This window comes from Myotis lucifugus, unplaced genomic scaffold (genome assembly GCF_000147115.1).
Source record: "Myotis lucifugus unplaced genomic scaffold, Myoluc2.0 scaffold_234, whole genome shotgun sequence".
Classification (NCBI taxonomy): domain Eukaryota; kingdom Metazoa; phylum Chordata; class Mammalia; order Chiroptera; family Vespertilionidae; genus Myotis; species Myotis lucifugus.
The window spans coordinates 1,897,021-1,915,444 of record NW_005871282.1 but is presented as its reverse complement, the minus strand read 5'-3'; the positions used below and the strand labels follow the sequence as shown (position 1 = coordinate 1,915,444).

The window sequence follows — 18,424 nt, the reverse complement described above, 5'->3', positions numbered from 1 at the left end:
GGGCAGGAGGAGCCGATCAAGGATCCTCTCTCATCATTGATGTTTCCGTCTCTCTCTCTCCCTCCCTCTCTGAAATCAATAAAGATATTTGAAAAAATAAAATAAACAGAACGGTGAGGATGGGATCCTGATACTGCTCTTGGCCAAACTTCTTGGAGGGAAAGTTGCAGGCATAAGAAATGAAATTGCCGCCCTCACCGGTTTGGCTCAGCGGATAGAGCGTCGGCCTGCGGACTGAAGGGTCCCAGGTTCGATTCCGGTCAAGGGCATGTACCTTGGTTGTGGGCACGTCCCCAGTGGGGAGTGTGCAGGAAGCAGCTGATCTATGTTTCTCTCTCATTGATGTTTCTAACTCTCTATCCCTCTCGCTTCCTCTCTGTGAAAAATCAATAAAATATTTTTTTTAAAAAAGAAATGAAATTGCTGAGCTTCAGATGATTTGCTGCTGACCGGGGCGACCTCTGTGAACCCCAGTGACCACTGTGTGCCTTCCCCAGTCTCCACTGTCGGCAGGAAACGCGGCAGCCCAGCGACTTCCTACCCTTCCTCTTTTCTCTGCGATTTTGCAGCATTTGAGTTCGTCAGTGGTCCTTGGAGGAAACCAAGGAAAGAAAAAAAAAAAAACCCTTAAAAAAAGTAGATTTGGCCCTGGCTGGTTTGGCTCAGTGTATAGAGCGTCAGCCTGCGGACTGAAGGGTCCCAGGTTCGATTCCAGTCAAGGGCACATTCCCGGGTTGCAGGCTCCATCCCCAGTGGGGTGTGCAGGAGGCAGCCAATCCATGATTCTCTGTCATCATTGATGTTTCTATCTCTCTCCCCCTTCCTCTCTGAAATCAATAAAAAATCAATAAAAATATATTTTTTAAAAATAGTGGATTGAACGTTTCTATTCCTATGTCACTGGGGAGTGTGTTCCTGTTGCTTCTAGTTCGGATGCCATGGTCTGGTCTCCGGGGGTGCCGTCAGGGGTCCTAGGCGAGCCGGCGTCTGCTGCCCGCGTCCTGAAACCTCACTCTGTGGGTCATGGCAGTCGACACCGTTACCTCCGTTCAGCACAGAGGAAGCTGACACTTGGAGAATGAACGCGACTCTCTCGGTGGAGTTATGTCAGGTGGTAGCTGTTTAGTCCCGAACGGTGCCCTAGGGCAGCGCTGCTTGTGTTGCAAACGCTTTCTCCGGGCGGCCACCCCGTGGCCCTGATCAAGCTGCTGCAGACGGTCATTGGGTTTCTTGGATGAGCTTCAAGGAGCAATTATTTAATTTTGTGTGGAGTGTCTCATTAGCAGGCTCTTTGTGTTATTGTGTCAAAAACCACAGGACATGAAGGCACCCTCCCAACACACAACAGGCCTTTGTTTTCCGTGGTCTGTGCTGTTTTTCATGTTCCTTCCTTCTCTCCGCGCCTCTTGCCGTCCTCTGTCCTCGGTTCCTCACAAATATGTGGTTTTCCTCCACACGACTCCTCTCCAGAAGTTCACGTCCACCCAAGGCCGGTTCGCCTTCCCCGCTCTCCGTGTTCCACTTTTCAACACTCTCCGCCATCCTCTCCAAAGTAACTTAAATTCCATGTTGACATTCTATTTCCTTATTTATTTATTTTTATATGTCTTTATTGATGTCAGAGAGGAAGGGAGAGGGAGAGAGAGATAGAAACATCAGTGATGGGAGAGAATCACGGATCGGCTGCCTCCTGCACGCCCCACACTGGGGATGGAGCCCGCAACCCGGGCCTGTGCCCTGACCGGGAATCGAACCCTGACCTCCTGGTTCATAGGTTAATGCTTAGCCCCTGAGCCAGGCCGGCTGGGCACATGCTGACATTTTAGACCAAGAACTTGATTCCTCGGCTGCCTCCCCCCAGGGCCTCGCAGTCAGGACCTGCAGGCTCACACTTTCCTTCCGTGTGGTCCCACCGTGTCTGTCTGTCGTGCTGCAGCCGAGGGCCGACTGCACACAGAGTATCTTAGGTGGACTCGGCGACACCCCCGTGCGTCCGCCCGATCGCCGCCCTCGTGCCTGGAACGGGCAGCGTCGGATGAGAGGCGCCTTGTTCCTTCTCACCCGCGGAGCTCGGCTGCATGTTCACTCTGAACGCGGCCCCCCTGCCTCAGGTGCCGGGCGAAGCATCCGGAACCCAAATACGATAAGTTTACAGGCAGTTTCCACCGTGATGGTGCGTTAGGAGGTGCTTTCTTCACGCTCCCCGGCGCTGGGAAGTGGCTCCGTTACAGGCGCTGTGGTATGTTTAACCCTTTGGATACCACAGTTCCTGGCTTCTCAGCGGTCAGTTTAAAAATCTCTTCTTGGGTGGTGTTGTGTGTCAGATACAAAGATGAATTAGCGTCCTCTCCCCTCAAGGAAGTAATTCATTGTAAAGGGGGGAAATAGCCTTGATAGAAAATGGTAAGAGCCCTAACCGGTTTGGCTCAGTGGATAGAGCCTCGGCCTGTGGACTGGAGGGTCCTGGGTTCGATTCCAGTCAAGGGCATGTACCTTGGTTGCGGGCACATCCCCAGTGGGGGGTGTGCAGGAGGCAGCTGATCGATTTCTCTCTCATCGATGTTTCTCTCTCATCGATGTTTCTAACTCTCTCTCCCTCTCCCTTCCTCTCTGTAAAAAATCAATAAAATATATTTAAAAAAAAAAGAAAATGGTAAGAGAATGGCCCTAGCTGGTGCGGCTCAGTGGTTTGGGTGTGGCCTGAGCACAGAAGGGTCGTGGGGTTGACTCCCCGTCAAGGACAAAGACCTGGGCTGTGGGTCTCTCCCCACTTTCCGGTCGGGGCGTGTGCAGGAGGCCAGCAGTCCTCTCTCTCTCTCCCTCTCTCTCTCTCTCTCTCCCTCCCCCCCCGCCCACTTTCATCCACTCTCTGAGAAGCAATGGGAAAACATCCCCTGGGGAGGATTAACAACAGCCACAGGCCCGTGAAAGGCTGTGTGACGGTGTGAGCTGAGGGTCCAGAAAAGAATGTGCGTGTGGCTTCAGGCGTCCTGAGGGCCAGCTGCCCCGCCCAACGGCCTAGACACCCGTACCCCGCACCGCACCCCGCACCAAGCTCACGGGCGCCCTGTGCCTGCGCCGTGGGTCAGAGGTCACGGCGAGCGCCCCTCCCCTCCACGCGGACCCTGGCCCGTACCCGCGTGAGATGTGCCTTCTCCCATCGTCACTCACAAGTGACCCCCCCCACGCGGGGGGAGGCTTGTGGCCCTCGCTCGCCTGCTGCGATGAAACGTTCCCGTGACGGGTGCCAGCATCCGGGCTCCGCTCTAGAGACAGGGCAGCGAGGGCGGACGCCCGTCTGATCGTTCTCTCGGGATGGTTCTCCCTGAAGGGAAGGGAGGCCGATTTCTCGCAGAGTCGTGGGGCCTGGAGGAGGGCAGCATTGGGTGCGCCCGTGGGTGCGCTTCGCTGGGCGCGTCTGCTGTGAGTCTGGGGGTCCAGGTGGGGTCCGGGCAGGTTCCCAGGCAGCGTCCACGCAGCCAGCGCTGAGCACTAGGCTGACCTGGCAGAGGCCTCCCCACGAAATGGAACTGAAACCAAGTAAACGTGAAAATGGACGCGTGCCCTATGTAGGCTGCCCACGGAGAACGCCCGGCCTGGACAGGGCTTTTATGAATATTTCCTGAGCCCACAGAGGGCCCCTGGGAGCAGGACCTGCAGGGGCTGAGAGCCGTGTGCCCGAGGGCCTCTGCCCCTCCTGCCTCTGCCCCTCCTGCATCTCGAGTTCAGGGGGGACCCAGGTCGCCTGGAGGGGCGGATGGGAGGCGGGCGTGGGAGGTGATGTGAGGAGAGCACTCGGAGGGGCGTCCTGAGGGCGGAGGGGCCTTCCCAGGGGCCACCCTGGAGGGCGGGAGCAGGGACGGCCGGCCTGGGGCTCAGGTGCCATTGCACAGCCTCTGCTCTGTGCCCGGCTAACGCCTCTCCCTCTGGTTCCAGCATGTTCCTCCTGGTGGGCGCGCCCAAGGCCAACACCACGCAGCCGGGCATCGTGGAGGGCGGCCAGGTCCTCAAGTGCGACTGGGCTTCCCCGCGGCGGTGCCAGCCCATCGAGTTCGACGCCACAGGTAAACGCGGGGCCGGCCCCTGGCTAAAGCTGCTGTTTGGTTTTTTAAGAATATTGGTTTTTGAAAGTGCTTGCTTTAATGTAACTGTAAAATTCTACTAAAATAAGATATGTAGCCCTGGCTGCGGTGGCTCAGTGGATAGAGCACCGGCCTGCAGACTGAAGGGTCCCAGGTTCGATTCCGGTCAAAGACACAGGCCCGGGTTGTGGGCTCGATCCTCAATAGGGGGCGTGCAGGGGGCAGCCTATCCATGATTGTCTCTCATCACTGATGTTTCTCTTTCCCTTACCCTTCCTCTCTGAAATCAATAAAAAAAAATAAGTTTTGCATTTAGATCCGTGAAATAAGGTAGAGGGTGTTCCCCCAAATGTAACAGCTTTAACAGCTGACAGCTCAATGGATGTTTCCTTCTTCTCAGATGTAACCCGTTGGAATTAGTCACTATTCATTTACATGTACATTTTATACGCTTTGGGGGCTTGCCCTGTGTATGATCCTGCACGCACCCGTGTTGTACATTTGTGAAAGCGTAGGAAGCCCCAAAGAAGTGGGGTGACGCTCTCCATGTGCAGGAGTTTGACCCTTTTCTTCAAATGCTCCTGGTTTGCTGGCTGTGCTCGGAGTTTAGGATAAGCTGGGGAGGTGAGTGCCTTTTCCGCATTGTTACTTCCTGCTCGTCCTAAACCGTATTTGCTCCGGGAACGGCAGTGTCAGTGACACGGGAACCGTGATGTGGGCTGTTTGTTCCGTTTGCCGTCGTGACCGGCGCCAGAGTGGGTGTCAGTCATCAGACCGGCCCGGAGGCAGCGGTCACGTGCCCGGTTTTTCCAGGTGAGCCGTCTGCATGAGGCCCTGCTGTTTCCACACGCGGCTGACACGGGGAACCCCAAAAGGACCCCGGCCGGCTCAGGCTTTCCTCACAGGGAGGAAGACCTGTGAGGCCGCGTGACACGGGTCGGGGTTTTGCATTCTAGCACAATGTACAGTGACCAGCAGGATCAGCTGTCGTTCATTAGTGACTGATTGTATCACAACTGGAAGGAAGAGGGAGAGAGAAAAACATCAATGATGAGAGAGAATCATGGTCCGGCTGCCTCCTGCCCGCCCCACACCAGGGATCAAGCCCACAACCCGGGCCTGTGCCCTGAGCGGGAATCGAACCCTGACCTCCTGGTTCAGAGGTCGATGTTCAACCCCTGAGCCACGCCGGCCGGGCTCGCCTTTCCTGTTCTACCTGCCGATGGGACTCATGACTCCGAGTGGCTGAGCGGCTGGATAGCACGGCTTCTGCCCACACGGCGCCCGGAGGGTGAACGCCGTTGGACGGAGCAGCTGCAGGCCGACGGGCAGCACCACCGGGCGGGCTCGGCGTTGGGCGTTGGCGAGTCCGAGAGCCCAGCCAGGAGAGGCGCCCTGATGGTGGTGGGGCCAACAGTTGAAGCTTGTGACTGTGTGAAGTCCTTTCTTCCCTCCTTTCCTTTTTTTTCTTTTTTTTAATCCTCAGCCCAGGATATTTTCCGGTGATTTTTGGAGAGTGTGGAAGGGAGAGGGAAAGGCAGAGAGAGACATCGATGTGAGAGAGAGACATTGTTTATTTGCCTCCTACACGTGCCCCAGGCAGGGCCCAGGCCGGGGAGGAGCCTGCAGCCCAGGCATGTGCCCTTGGCCGGAATCAAACCCAGGACCCTTTGGTCCGCAGGCCCACGCTCTATCCACTGAGCCACACCGGCTGGGGCTTCCTTTTCTGTGTAATGACACCATTTCTCCAGAGGTGGTCGGTGCAGAACGAGACCAGCGGGGAGTGGCCGGCAGCCTGGGGTCAGTGAGCCCGTCCTGTGTCACCAGGCGACTCACTTGTGCCGTTAGTTGCTATTTTAACACTTGCGATGTTTTGCCCAAACGGAATTTTCTTAGGATCCTTTGGTGGGTCGAGACCCCTTTGGGAGTCGAACGGCCCTTTCACAGGGGTCGCCTAATCCCATCGGAAAACACATATATAATTACATATTGTTTTTGTGATTAATCACTGTGCTTTCATTATGTTCAATTTGTAACAATGAAATTGGGGGTCACCACACACGAGGAGCTGTGTTAAAGGGGCGCGGCCTTAGGAAGGTTGAGAACCACTGCTCTAAAGCCTCTTTCTGGGCCACGCTGACCTGACACGTTCCCCCTTTTTTAAGGCTTAACATGGACTTGGCTCTAAAACAAAAGCCGTCAGCAAAGGGTTTTTGTCTTGAACTGCTAGATGCTTTCAGGAGCATTTCCGTCTCCTCACTGGGGAACAAGCCAGCATTGATGCGGGGGGGCGCTCTCAAAGGGCCTGTGTTCTCCGCTGCTCAGCCGAACCTCGCACACTCGCTGGTGGAGGGCGCTGGGGGGGGGGGGGTGCCTTGGTTCCTGTCCCCGTGGGAGAGACGACTCTGTAAATGCACAGACGCACACCCGTCCGGGACATGGCCTTCCCCGTACCCCCTCCTGGCTCTGCTGTTCTCACTCCTCCTCTTTGCTTTTGGAAAAAATTATATCTAATTTTATTTTTTTAATTAATTAATTAAAAAATATATCTTTTTGATGTCAGAGAGGAAGGGAGAGGGAGAGACAGAAACATCAATGATGAGAGAGAACCATTGGTCAGCTGCCCCCTGCACGCCCCACACTGGGGACCGAGCCTGCAACCTGGGCACGTGCCCTGACCGGGAACCGAACCCTGACCTCCTGGTTCGTAGGTTGACGCTCAACCACCGAGCCACACCGGCCAGGGCTCAACTCGATGTTTGAAAGTGATAAAATATGTTAGTTTATGTGATGGGGGACGTGTCTTCTCCTCTCACTATTGTGGGAAAAACTGTTTAATTGTCTGGAACAGTGGTCGGCAAACTCATTAGTCAACAGAGCCAAATGTCAACAATACTTCTTCAAAATAGACTCGCCCAGGCCGAAAACCGACTTCTGCGCATGGGCCACGAAGTTTCAATCACACTGTACGTGCGCGCCCGCACGTGGTATTTTGTGGAAGAGCCACACTCAAGGGGCCAAAGAGCCGCATGTGGCTCGCGAGCCGCAGTTTGCCGACCACAGATCTGGAAGATCTAAGGAAACGAACGGTCCGAGGTGTTTCATAGAATGATGCGCAGAAGTCGGGGCTCTTTCTTGCCCGGGGCCTGGGACCATGTCCTCCCACGGGCACTTCTGCGTTGACCGCATCTCATTTCCTGGGGAGCCCGGGGCCTGGGCCTCGCAGCCTGGGGGGCCTCAGGGCCATGACTGTGTCTTCACTTCCCTCCCACCCCTTGTGGCACCCGCTGCAGCAGGGGGTGAGGGGTGGGGGGTGGGGTGGGGGGGTCAGGCCTGAGCTGCTTGTCCCTTTGTGCGGACAGAGGGCCCCGCCCCTTCACACTTCCTCTGCCTGAGGCTGTCGCGTGTTGTCGCGTGTTCCCAGGTGGGGCGGTTAAAAGAGGGAACTGCCTGTGGAGCAAAGTCCTGAAGGACAGCGATTGCGGTGTGACCCCGAAGGCGCGCGCCCGTGGGTGATTCACCTCTTCCTGAGAGGGGCTGGTCCTGGGGTCGCTGTGCGTGTGTCCCGTCGGTGATGTCACTGACAGCACGGGGATCACATGACCTCGGGCACGCCGGCTGTCGGGGCACATCTGCCTTTCATTTCAGCTCCAGGTCCCCCAGCGGCGGACACTCCGTGGTTTCCTCAGCCGATGTGATGTGGGTGCCCTCCCCGGCTCTGGGGCTCGGGGTTGGGGTTCCCCGTGTGGGCCTGACCCCACGCTCCTCAGGGGGACCTTCGCCGCCAAGGGACCCCCCCTCCTCTCAGCTGCCGCGGAGTGGGGCCAGCCCTGCTCGACTCCCCGCTCCTGCCATCCATGTGGCTTCTGTCCGTCCCGGTCGGGAGACTTCTGTGCGGCTCGTCTGCGTTGGCTGCTCGGTGATCGCTCTGCGTTTCAGCTGCGGATCTGGGAGGAGCGAACGCCTTCCGCCTGCGCTGCCCTCATCCTGGGTCCTCAGCTCTTCCTCCCTTCGTTCCTCAGAGGCGGTTAGTTAGGTGGCCTCCGTGTCCTGGCTGTTGTGGGTGCTGGGAGCACGGAGACCCTTCAAGACAGTGATTTTATTGCCTTTTCCTGTGAATCCTGAGCGGGGTTGCTGGTCATGTGACAGCTCTACGTTTAACTTCCTGAGCAGCCTGTTTTTTTCATGATTGGCTGTACCAGTTACATTTCCACCGACAGTGTACAAGGGTTCCCTCTTGTCCACATCCTTGCAAACATTTCTTCATCCTTTTTTTTTTTTTTTAAATAACAGCCATTCTAACTGATGTGCCGTGATATCTTACTGTGGTTTTCCTTTCCATTTTAATGATGATTAGTTAACCCATATCCACGCTGAGCCGTCTTGAACGGTCACTTCTGTCTGTGCTGAGGGTATTGGCAGGCACCTGGCCTGTGGCTTCCACTCCCGTGGGAGGATGGAGTGAGGGCCCTGCGGGCTGCTTGGGGACCTGCAGGTCACGGATGTGGTTGCTCCCAGGGGGGACCACATGGCGAACACGGCTTCAGAGGCAGCCAGCGTTGCTGGGAGCCTTGGTTTTCACGGTGAAGGACGCGTGTCAACTGGTCCGTTGCTCCTCCTCTTCCCTCTACTTACAAAACGGAGCCTCCTGACCACGGGCGGGGAACATGGTGTTGGGACTCAGATAGAGCGAGGCCTTTGAGGTTGACACATTAAACATTTTTTTCAGCCCAGCCGGCGTGGCCCAGTGGTTGAGCGTTGACCTATGAACCAGGAGGTCATGGTTTGATTCCCAGTTAAGGCAGGTTGTGGGCTCGATCCCCAGTGTGGGGCGTGCAGGAGGCAGCCGATCAGTGACTCTCATCATGGATGTTTCTATCTCCCTCTCCCTTTCCCTCTGAAATCAATGCAAATATGTTTTAAAAATTTTTCTAAACAATAAAAAAAAGAATATTACGATGAACAAGGGTACACCCTTCCCCTTGCCTGTCAGACAGCTGGCATCACTGAGATGCTCATTAATCCTTTATGTCTGTCCGTGAATGTCAAGTCTCCAAAACGGAATTGAATAACCATCGGAATTGAATAACCATCGTACTGCCCTACACGGGTGCGGCTTAGGGAACGGATTTGAAGAGCGGAGGTACTCGGGGCATTTGGTGATATTCACACGTGGGCCTGCATTCTTAATGTCGACACTGGTCTTGGCCTCTTGCACTTATGAGGAAGGATTGTGAAGGGATTTTCAGCAGAACAAACTAGAGATGAACAAACTGGTCTCTCCTCCCCATCCTCCATGAGCTGCACCGCGGGAGGGATTTTTATCTCGTTTTCAGTGACGGATTTTTATCTCGTTTTCGCCTGGGACTTTGGGAGTAGTTTTCGCGGTCACGCAGCCGGAGGAGAACTGAGTTCTCTTCCCTCCGAGCGGCGTCCTGGCTCCTGATTCCGCTCTGACATCACAGCGCCCGGCCCGCTGGTCCCTGACGGGGGCCTTCTGCGGCTGGTGTTCTGCAGCCGCATTTCGTAGCCTCTTATTTCCGTGAATATCTTTATGCCACAGAGAGAGCTGCCGGGGGGCCAGTCGGCATCATAAGTATTTGTTTATCGTCAGTTACCTACAATTTAGCAACCGGAAAACGTCGACGGCTCTTACTGTTCCACGTCCGCCTTAGGGCGATCGATGAGGTCAGTGACACCCTGAGACGTGGCCAAGGCATCTTTTCCGATTCGGTGGAAAGTGCAGGAGATAAACAGGCGACGTGGAGTTTGGTTGAGCAGAGCCACGCTGTTGAAGCTGCTGCGTGGAACCAGCCGTTGCACTAGAACACGCTGTTTGATGCGCGTCCGCACACCCTCTGTTTTTCAGGCAACAGAGACTATGCCAAGGACGACCCGCTGGAGTTTAAGTCCCACCAGTGGTTTGGCGCATCCGTGAGGTCCAAGCAGGACAAAATTTTGGTGAGTGTTTTGGATATTTGTTCGTAGTTGGTTTATGTAGAAATGAAGGGAGTTTCATGGTTAAACATCACGGATCAGCTGCCTCCTGCACGCCCCACACTGGGGATCGAGCGTGCGTCCTGGGCATGTGCCCTTGGCCAGAATTGAACCGTGACCCCCTAGTTCATGGGCCGACACCCAACCACTGAGCCACCCTGGCCTGGCAACCCCTTTTTGAAGTCATGCCCTTCCCTTGGCTACGGACCCCGTCTTGGCCTGGCTTCCTCCCCCTCCCTGGCTACTCCTTTGCCGTCTCCTTCAATGGCTCCTCTCCTGCTCACTTTCTAAGTGTGGGGTGTCCCCGGGGTCTGTTCTGGGCCCCAGAGTCTCTGTCGAGGCCTTCTCCCCAGCCCCTCCTGTCCTGCCCGTGGCTGGAAATCCGCACCATCCGTACATCGGAGCCCTGAGTCAGAGGACTGTTGCTCTGGGGCAGGCGAGGTGGTCTGAGACGCTGGTTTCCGAGAATTCGCGCTCACTGGCCCCTCTGACGGCAGGCCTGCGCCCCGCTGTACCACTGGAGGACGGAGACGAAGCAGGAGCGAGAGCCCGTGGGCACCTGCTTCCTTCAGGACGGGGCGCGGACCGTGGAGTACGCCCCGTGCCGGTCAAGTACGTGTGGGATGTGCACCCCTCTGAGAACAGGGCGGGGGGCCTAGATGGTTAAGGATGTGAGTGCGTGTGTGTGCCTGTGTGCGCGCGCGTGTGTGTGAGCATGTGTGTGTGCGTGTGTGTGCATGTGCGTGTGTGCATGCACATGTGTGTGTGTGTGCGCGTGTCGAGGGAGGGGGTGAACATGTATAGACAGGCTGTCATGTTTGATGACAGCAAAGTGAAGCCAGTCCTGTTACCGTAAAGTCAGGACAAGTGTGCGGGCGGCAGGCTTGTCTCTGAAGGAGTCTCCATCCTCCGTAGTTAGTCGTCACTCATACTCCATGTTGGAAGCTTGTATTTTTAGTGACTTTTAGTCAAAAGAAGCTCCACTGAGCTTTTCTAACAGACGTCAGAGATTCTGACTCAGTGGGACAAGGGCAGGCCTGGGACCTGCGTTTTAAAGAAATTCCACGGGTGACTTTGACGGGTCCTCTAGTTTGGGAACTTTAGACAAATACAGTTTCTTTTTTAATTGATAGAACGGGAGAGGGAGAGAGAGAGCGAAACATCAGGGATGGGAGAGAGTCACTGATCGACTGCCTCCTGCAGGCCCCACACTGGGGATGGAGCCCACAACCCGGGCCTGTGCCCTGACCGGGAATCAAACCCTGACCTCCTAGTCCAGTGATGGCGAACCTTTTGAGCTCGGCGTGCCAGCATTTTGAAAAACCCTAACTTAACTCTGGTACCGTGTCACATGTAGACATTTTTTGATATTTGTAACCATAGTAAAACAAAGATGTATACTTTCGATATTTATTTTATATATTTAAATGCCATTTAACAAAGAAAAATCAACCAAAAAACTGAGTTCGCGTGTCAGAGGTTCGCCATCACTGTCCTAGTTCATAGGTTGACACTCAATCACTGAGCCCCGCAGGCATGACCCACGGGGACACCCTGGGCTGGAACCTGACTGTGTGAGCAGCTTCCTGGTTCCTGATGACACGTGCTCTGGGCTTCCTGCTGTGTCTGTGGCCGGCGCACAGTAGGCCCAGCCTCTCTGCTCTAGTGCGGAGCCCCCGTTGCAGGACGCACCTGCTCTCACTCCCACGCCCGATGGAGGCGCGTGTGCCTCCCGCTCCCGACAAAGATGTTGTGGGAACACAGCTCCTCTTGGTTTTCATGTCCAGTTGGCTTCCCCGCCCCTGGGTGGCTCCTGAGGGGAGAGGGGGCCTGCGCCTCCTGGTGGACACACCGGGGCTCGCACCCTGCTCTGGCCCTCCTGGCTGCTCTGACCCTGGTCGAGGTGCAGGTGACTGCGGATTGTGGGCAGTGAGATGCTGCCAGGAAGGGCTGAGAGCAGGGCGGGCCTCAGGAAGCTCCGTACACAGCTGCTCCGCCTGCCCAGTCAGCACTGCCGTCAGCCGTCACTGAGGGCAAGGGTAACCGTCCGCAGGAATAAAAGCACCAGCTTCCCCTGAAGGAGGTCGTGGTCCACGTGAAATTCCTAACGGCGGCACTAGCACTCCGTTCAATGGTGTGCCTGCCCGGCCGGCGGGACTCAGGGGCTGAGCGTCGACCTATGAGCCAGGAGGTCAGGGTTCGATTCCCGGTCAGGACACAGACCCGGGTTGTGGGCTCCATCCCCGGTGGGGGGCTTGCAGGAGGCAGCCATCAGTGACTCTCTCTCATCATTGATGTTTCTATCTCTCTCTCCCTCTCCCTTATTCTCTCTCTAAAAATCAATTAAAAAAAAACCACACGCACATTAAAAAAAATAGTGTTCCTGTTCAGACAACTTTAAAGGGCAGGGGTGGTGTCTAACTGGAGTTCTGGGAAACTGTAGGAAGTCTGACGGTGAAGGGACGTCCTTATAAATAGTCTGAGATAGTTCCCGGCTGTAACCCGAGTAAAGGAAGTGCTGGTCTGGCCTGAGGTCAGAGAGAATTCCTGCGTGTGAGCTCACAGGTGCTGTCGATGGAAACCCCGCTGCAGTTCCCCGCGCCTCCTGGGAGGAAACTTTACACGGGTGACTTTACACTCAGAGGTTTATTTCTGGAAAAAAAATCTAAATTTGGAATATGAGTGTGTAATCTTGGGGCAGTTCCCAAGTTTTTAAAAAAGGGCTCAAAATTTTTGGTGGGAGTATTTGACAAAAGTCCTTGCACGCTGTCCTAATGACTTAAGATAGAGCGGTTTTGGTTCCTCTATTTGGGAGGCAAATGCAGTCACACTGCAGCATGATTATTTCTGTATGGCGACATTGGCTGTAAGAATTTACCGCTTCACGAGGCATATACATGTCTAATCGCTGTTTGTACACCGGAAAGTAGTATAATATTGTGTGCCAACTGTAATTGGAAAGTAGGTTAAGAAAAGAAAATTCCCTGCCAAGTGAAGAGTAGCCTTTTTTTCGCTGTTTCTTGTTCTCCTCAGAATAAAACAAGGGGAAATCTTTAGGTTCATTCCTACGTCTATTCTAGGTACAATATTGCTCATGATTAAATTTCATTTAAATTAATAGACCAGTTGCCCAGAAATCCCCCCAAAAGGGTCGCCCCCAAGGAGTAGAACGATGGAGTCTGTTATCAGGTAAAAGTACCTGAAAGTGTCATGTTTAACGCCGTCCGCGTTCATCGACCCCAGAACTAAACGTGTTGTGAGGAGCGGTCCGTGTTTTGCTTTTCACAGAACATCAGTTAGGTGCTGGCTGTCCCCTGAAAGTCCTGAACTATTTTTTAAATAGATTCTGTTGTTGTTATTGGCTGTAAAATGTACGTAAGAAATGGATGTGTTAGGAATGTATGTATTTCTTTACTCGTGCAAAGACCTACCAACTGTAGGATAATAACAGTAAGAGACAGAAATCTCAAAGGGGAGTTTTTAACTCAGATCACAACTCGTCATTGTTTTATGAAGTCAGATAGTGGTTCCTAACCAGTCATCAAAAAAAAAAAAAGGAATGAAATACGATAAACTACAGAATGGTAGAGTGTATGGTACATAATAATGGTGGCACTGTTTTGTGAAATTGTTTTATGTATGTATGTGCACGTTGGGTGGTGTGTGTGTGTGTGTGTGTGTGTGCACGTTGGGTGGTGTGTGTGTGTGTGTGTGTGTGTGTGTGTGTGTGTGATAAAATGTAACCTTGCTGTGGTTTGTGGTTAAAAGTAAGAAGTTGGAGATTCACCGCCTGCGGTGTTTCTTCTGTTGCCTGGTGACTGGCTGGGCACTTTAATCCGTGGTCCTCGCCGAGAGAACACGCGTGGGCACCTGTTCATCACGTGACGGCCGCTCCGCGTGCCGAGCGAGTGAGATGCGCGCTGTCTTACCATCACAGCGATGTCAGGTTGTCCTTGTGTGTGTTGTTCGCTTGTTTTGGGGGCTTGTGTACATTTCCAATCTTTTTTTTTATTTTAGAAAGTATTGATGCTGACGGACAGGGATTCTGTCAAGGAGGATTCAGCATTGATTTTACGAAAGTAAGTTCTCATTTCAGTAACTCAGCCCGGCTCCAGTCTGCCTTCCTCTCAGTCTCGGTTAAAACGAAGCGGCCGATGCTTCCTCTTCTCGGTAGCGACGGCTTGTTTCAGGCAGACAGCCAGCGAACGTGGCCCAGGTGTTTGATGATCTCTGCGTTCTCTCCCTCGACGCTGCTTTTGCTGGAATTGGCATCCACATGGGGCCGGAGGGCAGGGGGGCGTCTCGGCGGATGGCAGATAACTGTTACGACTCAGCATTAAAATTCCCAGTTAGACGCGTTCCTGGAACGTTCGTGTGTTCTGGTTTTGATGGAAGCTGATTTTTCTTTTATTTTCTTTTTTTTTAAAATATATTTTATTGATTTTTTACAGAGAGGAAGGGAGAGGGATAGAGAGTTAGAAACATCAATGAGAGAGAAACATCGACCAGCTGCCTCCTGCACATCTCCTACTGGGGATGTGCCCGCAACCAACGTACGTGCCCTTGACCGGAATCGAACCCGGGACCCTTCAGTCCGCAGGCCGATGCTCTATCCACTGAGCCAAACCCGTTAGGGCAGAATCCGCGTATTTCTAACGAGGCCCACATGCTTTCCAGAGCTGATGGTTTTTATCTTTTACCTAAAATAAGAGTTGGGTTTATATTTTCAAAGGGAAAGTTTCTTGAGTTCTTTCCTTCCTGGGTTTTGTCTGTGTGATTATTTGGGGGGGAGGGGGTCTGGGCATTTTGAATGTGAAATTGAGAATATGAATCACTTCTTAGAGAAATCTCAGAAATATGCTGATTGATTAAAAGTAGCGCTTCCTCAGAAAGCTTCCTGCGGCTTTCTTATAGAATGTGAGGAGGCGTGCCTTAGGTTTATTAGAACATCAACTATAATCATCATAAAGCATTTTCTTTCTTAAAAAATGTCTATATTTCATTAAATTTTTTTTCTAGACTAGGTACTGACACTTATGGTTAGCTCTCCTTACTAAGTAATTGATTTTAATTTACTCAATTGGAAATTCATAATCCAAAATTTTCTCAGTTCAGAATTTAAGGGAGCAAAACGAAGAGATAAAGTAGGGTGATAAACATTAGGTTTAAACTTGCGTGATACATTTTCAAATGGCTACTGTGTTTTTTAAAAAGTGTCCATGTTTTCTGTGCCGACACCGGTAGGAATATTCTCATAGGAACAGTCATTGCTGAGTTAGCCGCTCACTTTCCTCGCCTCCTGCCTGAAGAACGGTGTCATTTTAGAGCGGACGACTTAGAAGTCTCTGTCGCTCGGCCTCGCAGGAGGGTGCTGAGAGCGGAACGCGCTGTGCGAGCACAGGGAGGGGGACGTCACTTCCTTTCCCTCCCGCAGGAAGAAGTTTCCGACATGTGGGGCTTAAACACGACCTGCCGTGACTCAGGGCCTTGTGGTTCGCTCGGGTACAAGCAGTGCTGGCCCGGAGTAACGGGTGTGTATCGTACACCCTGGGAATTGGCCTTCTCATCTCGCTCCTGCCTGGGTCTGCAGGACACTGAAGGTTCCCTTTAGCTGAAACGTTTGTAAGGATTTCAGGAGGGAAGGCTGCCGTGTAGTCACACGTGTAACATACAATATGAAGGAGTGACTTTTTCCGTGTTGTAACCCTGTGGTAACTTCTGTTCCCAGTTTGTGAAGCAGCCTGGAGCCACAGAGTCTATGGGTGTTGTGTTACGTTCGTTAACTTTCATCTATTAAATGAATATAACTTCTCATTTTTGTTGTATTTTAGAAAAGGTACATTGAGAATACCTGAGACTGAGTTGGATGAGTCTGAGGTTTATGGTCCTGTTCGCTCCAATATATGTGTATCTGTGTTCCATTCCTATATGTACATCGATGCAGCTCTCGTGTTTAACTCCCTGCTTCCCGTGTTTAAAGAACCTGCTTTTAAATACATCGTTTTGTCTGATTTAATCTAGGCCGACAGAGTGCTTCTTGGTGGTCCTGGGAGCTTTTATTGGCAAGGTAGGTTAACATGGTTAATCACCCGATAATGACCTGCTAATCAGCACCCGCCTATCTTACCGTGTCCCTGTGAGATTTCACATTATTATGATGTTAGTGTACACATATTTTATTGTTGATGGTATTACAGAGTCTCCCATTTCCGACCCTTTCCCCCTCTCTGCCCAGCCTCTCCCCCCCGCCAGGTCTTCACCCCCCTATTGTCCCTGTCCGTGGGCTGTGCATATGAGTGTGTAAGTCCTTTGGTTTATCTCTGCTCGTCCCCCCACCCCCACATCGAGGCACATCCGTCTGCTCCACGCCTCCCTGAGTCGGGTCTTACTTTGTTGTTCAGTTCATTTTGTTCATTAGATCCCACACATAAGTGAGATCATGTGATGCTGGTCTTCCTCAGGTTGGCTTATTCCACTTAGAAAGAAATAGAAAAATACAATCTAGAGGGTGTCCCCCAAAATGTATATACACTTTAGCAGCTAATAACTCGATTTTGAAAATGAACCGTGTGTTCATAAACATGGACTTTGTAATCATTCAGAATACACACACATTTTGGGGGACACCCTGTTCAATCACTGACCAGTTACACAGTGTTTTTTAAAGGGATTATAAGACAGTATTTCTAGTGTTGTACATGGATAGCGTATAACATAATATACAGTAGTACATGTATTCGTAGGAGAAAATAACCTGGATATTTAAAAGGTGAAGTGTAAGTTAGGTACAAAGTGAGTTAAAGTCCTGTCCGTGTTGGTGCGTGTCCTCCGTGTCTGCTGTGAGGCCGCGACGGGAGCGGCAGGGAGTGTGTGGCTGAGCTGTGATGGGCAGGTGGTGGCGTCCCGGGCGCTCCGGCTCTAACAGTGTTTGGAATATGCTCGTTCGGATATTGAAATGGTGATTTTCTCCCTCACCACTGACAGCAAGAATGATGTCTGTGTGTTGGGCAGCGGTTCTCAACCTGTGGGTCTCGACCCCTTTGGCGGTCGAACGACCCTTTCACAGGGGTCGCCTAAGACCATCCTGCATATCAGATATTTACATGACGATTCATAACAGTAGCAACATGACAGTTATGAAGTAGCAACGAAAATAATTTTAGGTTGGGTCACAACATGAGGAACTGTATTGAAAGGGCCAGGAGGTTGAGAACCACTGGTGTTGGGAGTTTTTAAAATAGAGGATCTTATTAATTTCCAAAAGGATGTAGTTAAACTGGCATTGATGGTTGATGTGAAGATACAACATGTTCTTCGTCATTCTGGGAGGTCTAATAATGTTGCCATCTGAACACATGACAGACCATGGTCTGCTGACGGCTTCAGAACCGTTAACCATATGCGCTTCTCTGCTGGCTTGTTCCATTGGTCATCAGACACACGTGTATTTTCTGCGGAGAAAGCCGTTTGCCGGTCGGCGCTCCTGTTCTCGGCACTCGGGTGTTGGCGGTGTTGCCAGGTTGGGGAGAACGGAGAACCCTCGAGCCACATGGGGTGAAGTGGGCCGGACGCTGCTTTTACTCCCACACTCTACGCTACGGGTTCTTACTTGTTCTCTGCGGGAGAACCACGCTTTCGCTTTACAGGCAGGGAGGCTCAAGAGAGATTTGCTGAAGGGAATAAGGTGGCCTGGGAAGTGGGAGTAACAGGGAGTGAAAGGGGTGGTGGGGGAGAGAAGGGAGAAAAGAAGAGTCAGGCCAAGATGGGATCAGTGTGAGAGCCACGCTCGCTGAGCAGCCACGGCTGACTCCCTGTGAGTTACAGGCCCGGACAGCGGGTGGGAGGAGATGACACCGGCCTGTAAGCTTTGCAGTGAAAACAGCAACTCTAATTGCACACGAGGAAATGCATGCTCATCGTTACACGAATAGACATAAAACAGATTTATTCTTCTTGCTGCCGGGTGTGCTGGTCCTGGGGGGGGACGTGTCTCATCAGCTCTGTGGGAACCAGTCCGGACGGTGTGGGCGCGGCCTGTTCTAGAGCCGCCGCTGTGCGTGTTTGAGCGGCTGGTCCGTTCCCTGCCGAGTGCCGCCCGGCCGGGCCCTCCCTGTGTTGTGAGTGAGGACGGTGCGGCTGCCATGGGCGTCCTGGGCCGTGGGTGTCGTCGTAAACGGGGGTGAGACCGTCTGTGGCGGAGACTCGGGGCCGGGCTTTAAATCACTTTGTACCCTAACTTACACTTCACCTTTTAAATATCCAGGTTATTTTCTCCTAAGAATACATGCACTACTGTATATTATGTATACGCTATCCATGTACAACACTAGAAATACTGTCTTATA

The 18,424-nt window shown here is 52.7% G+C and overlaps 1 protein-coding gene across 1 annotated transcript in view; it reads left to right on the top strand.

Annotated features, from left to right (window-relative positions):
* Nucleotides 1-3,937: 3,937 nt before the first annotated feature.
* Nucleotides 3,938-18,424, top strand: part of ITGAV (integrin subunit alpha V) — a 49,429-nt gene continuing 34,942 nt past the window's right edge. The window contains exons 1-5 of the mRNA XM_023762120.1: nucleotides 3,938-4,064; nucleotides 9,952-10,043; nucleotides 10,577-10,691; nucleotides 14,097-14,158; nucleotides 16,101-16,159. Coding sequence (XP_023617888.1) covers nucleotides 3,938-4,064; nucleotides 9,952-10,043; nucleotides 10,577-10,691; nucleotides 14,097-14,158; nucleotides 16,101-16,159 — 455 coding nt within the window. The remainder of the gene's footprint in view (nucleotides 4,065-9,951; nucleotides 10,044-10,576; nucleotides 10,692-14,096; nucleotides 14,159-16,100; nucleotides 16,160-18,424) is intronic.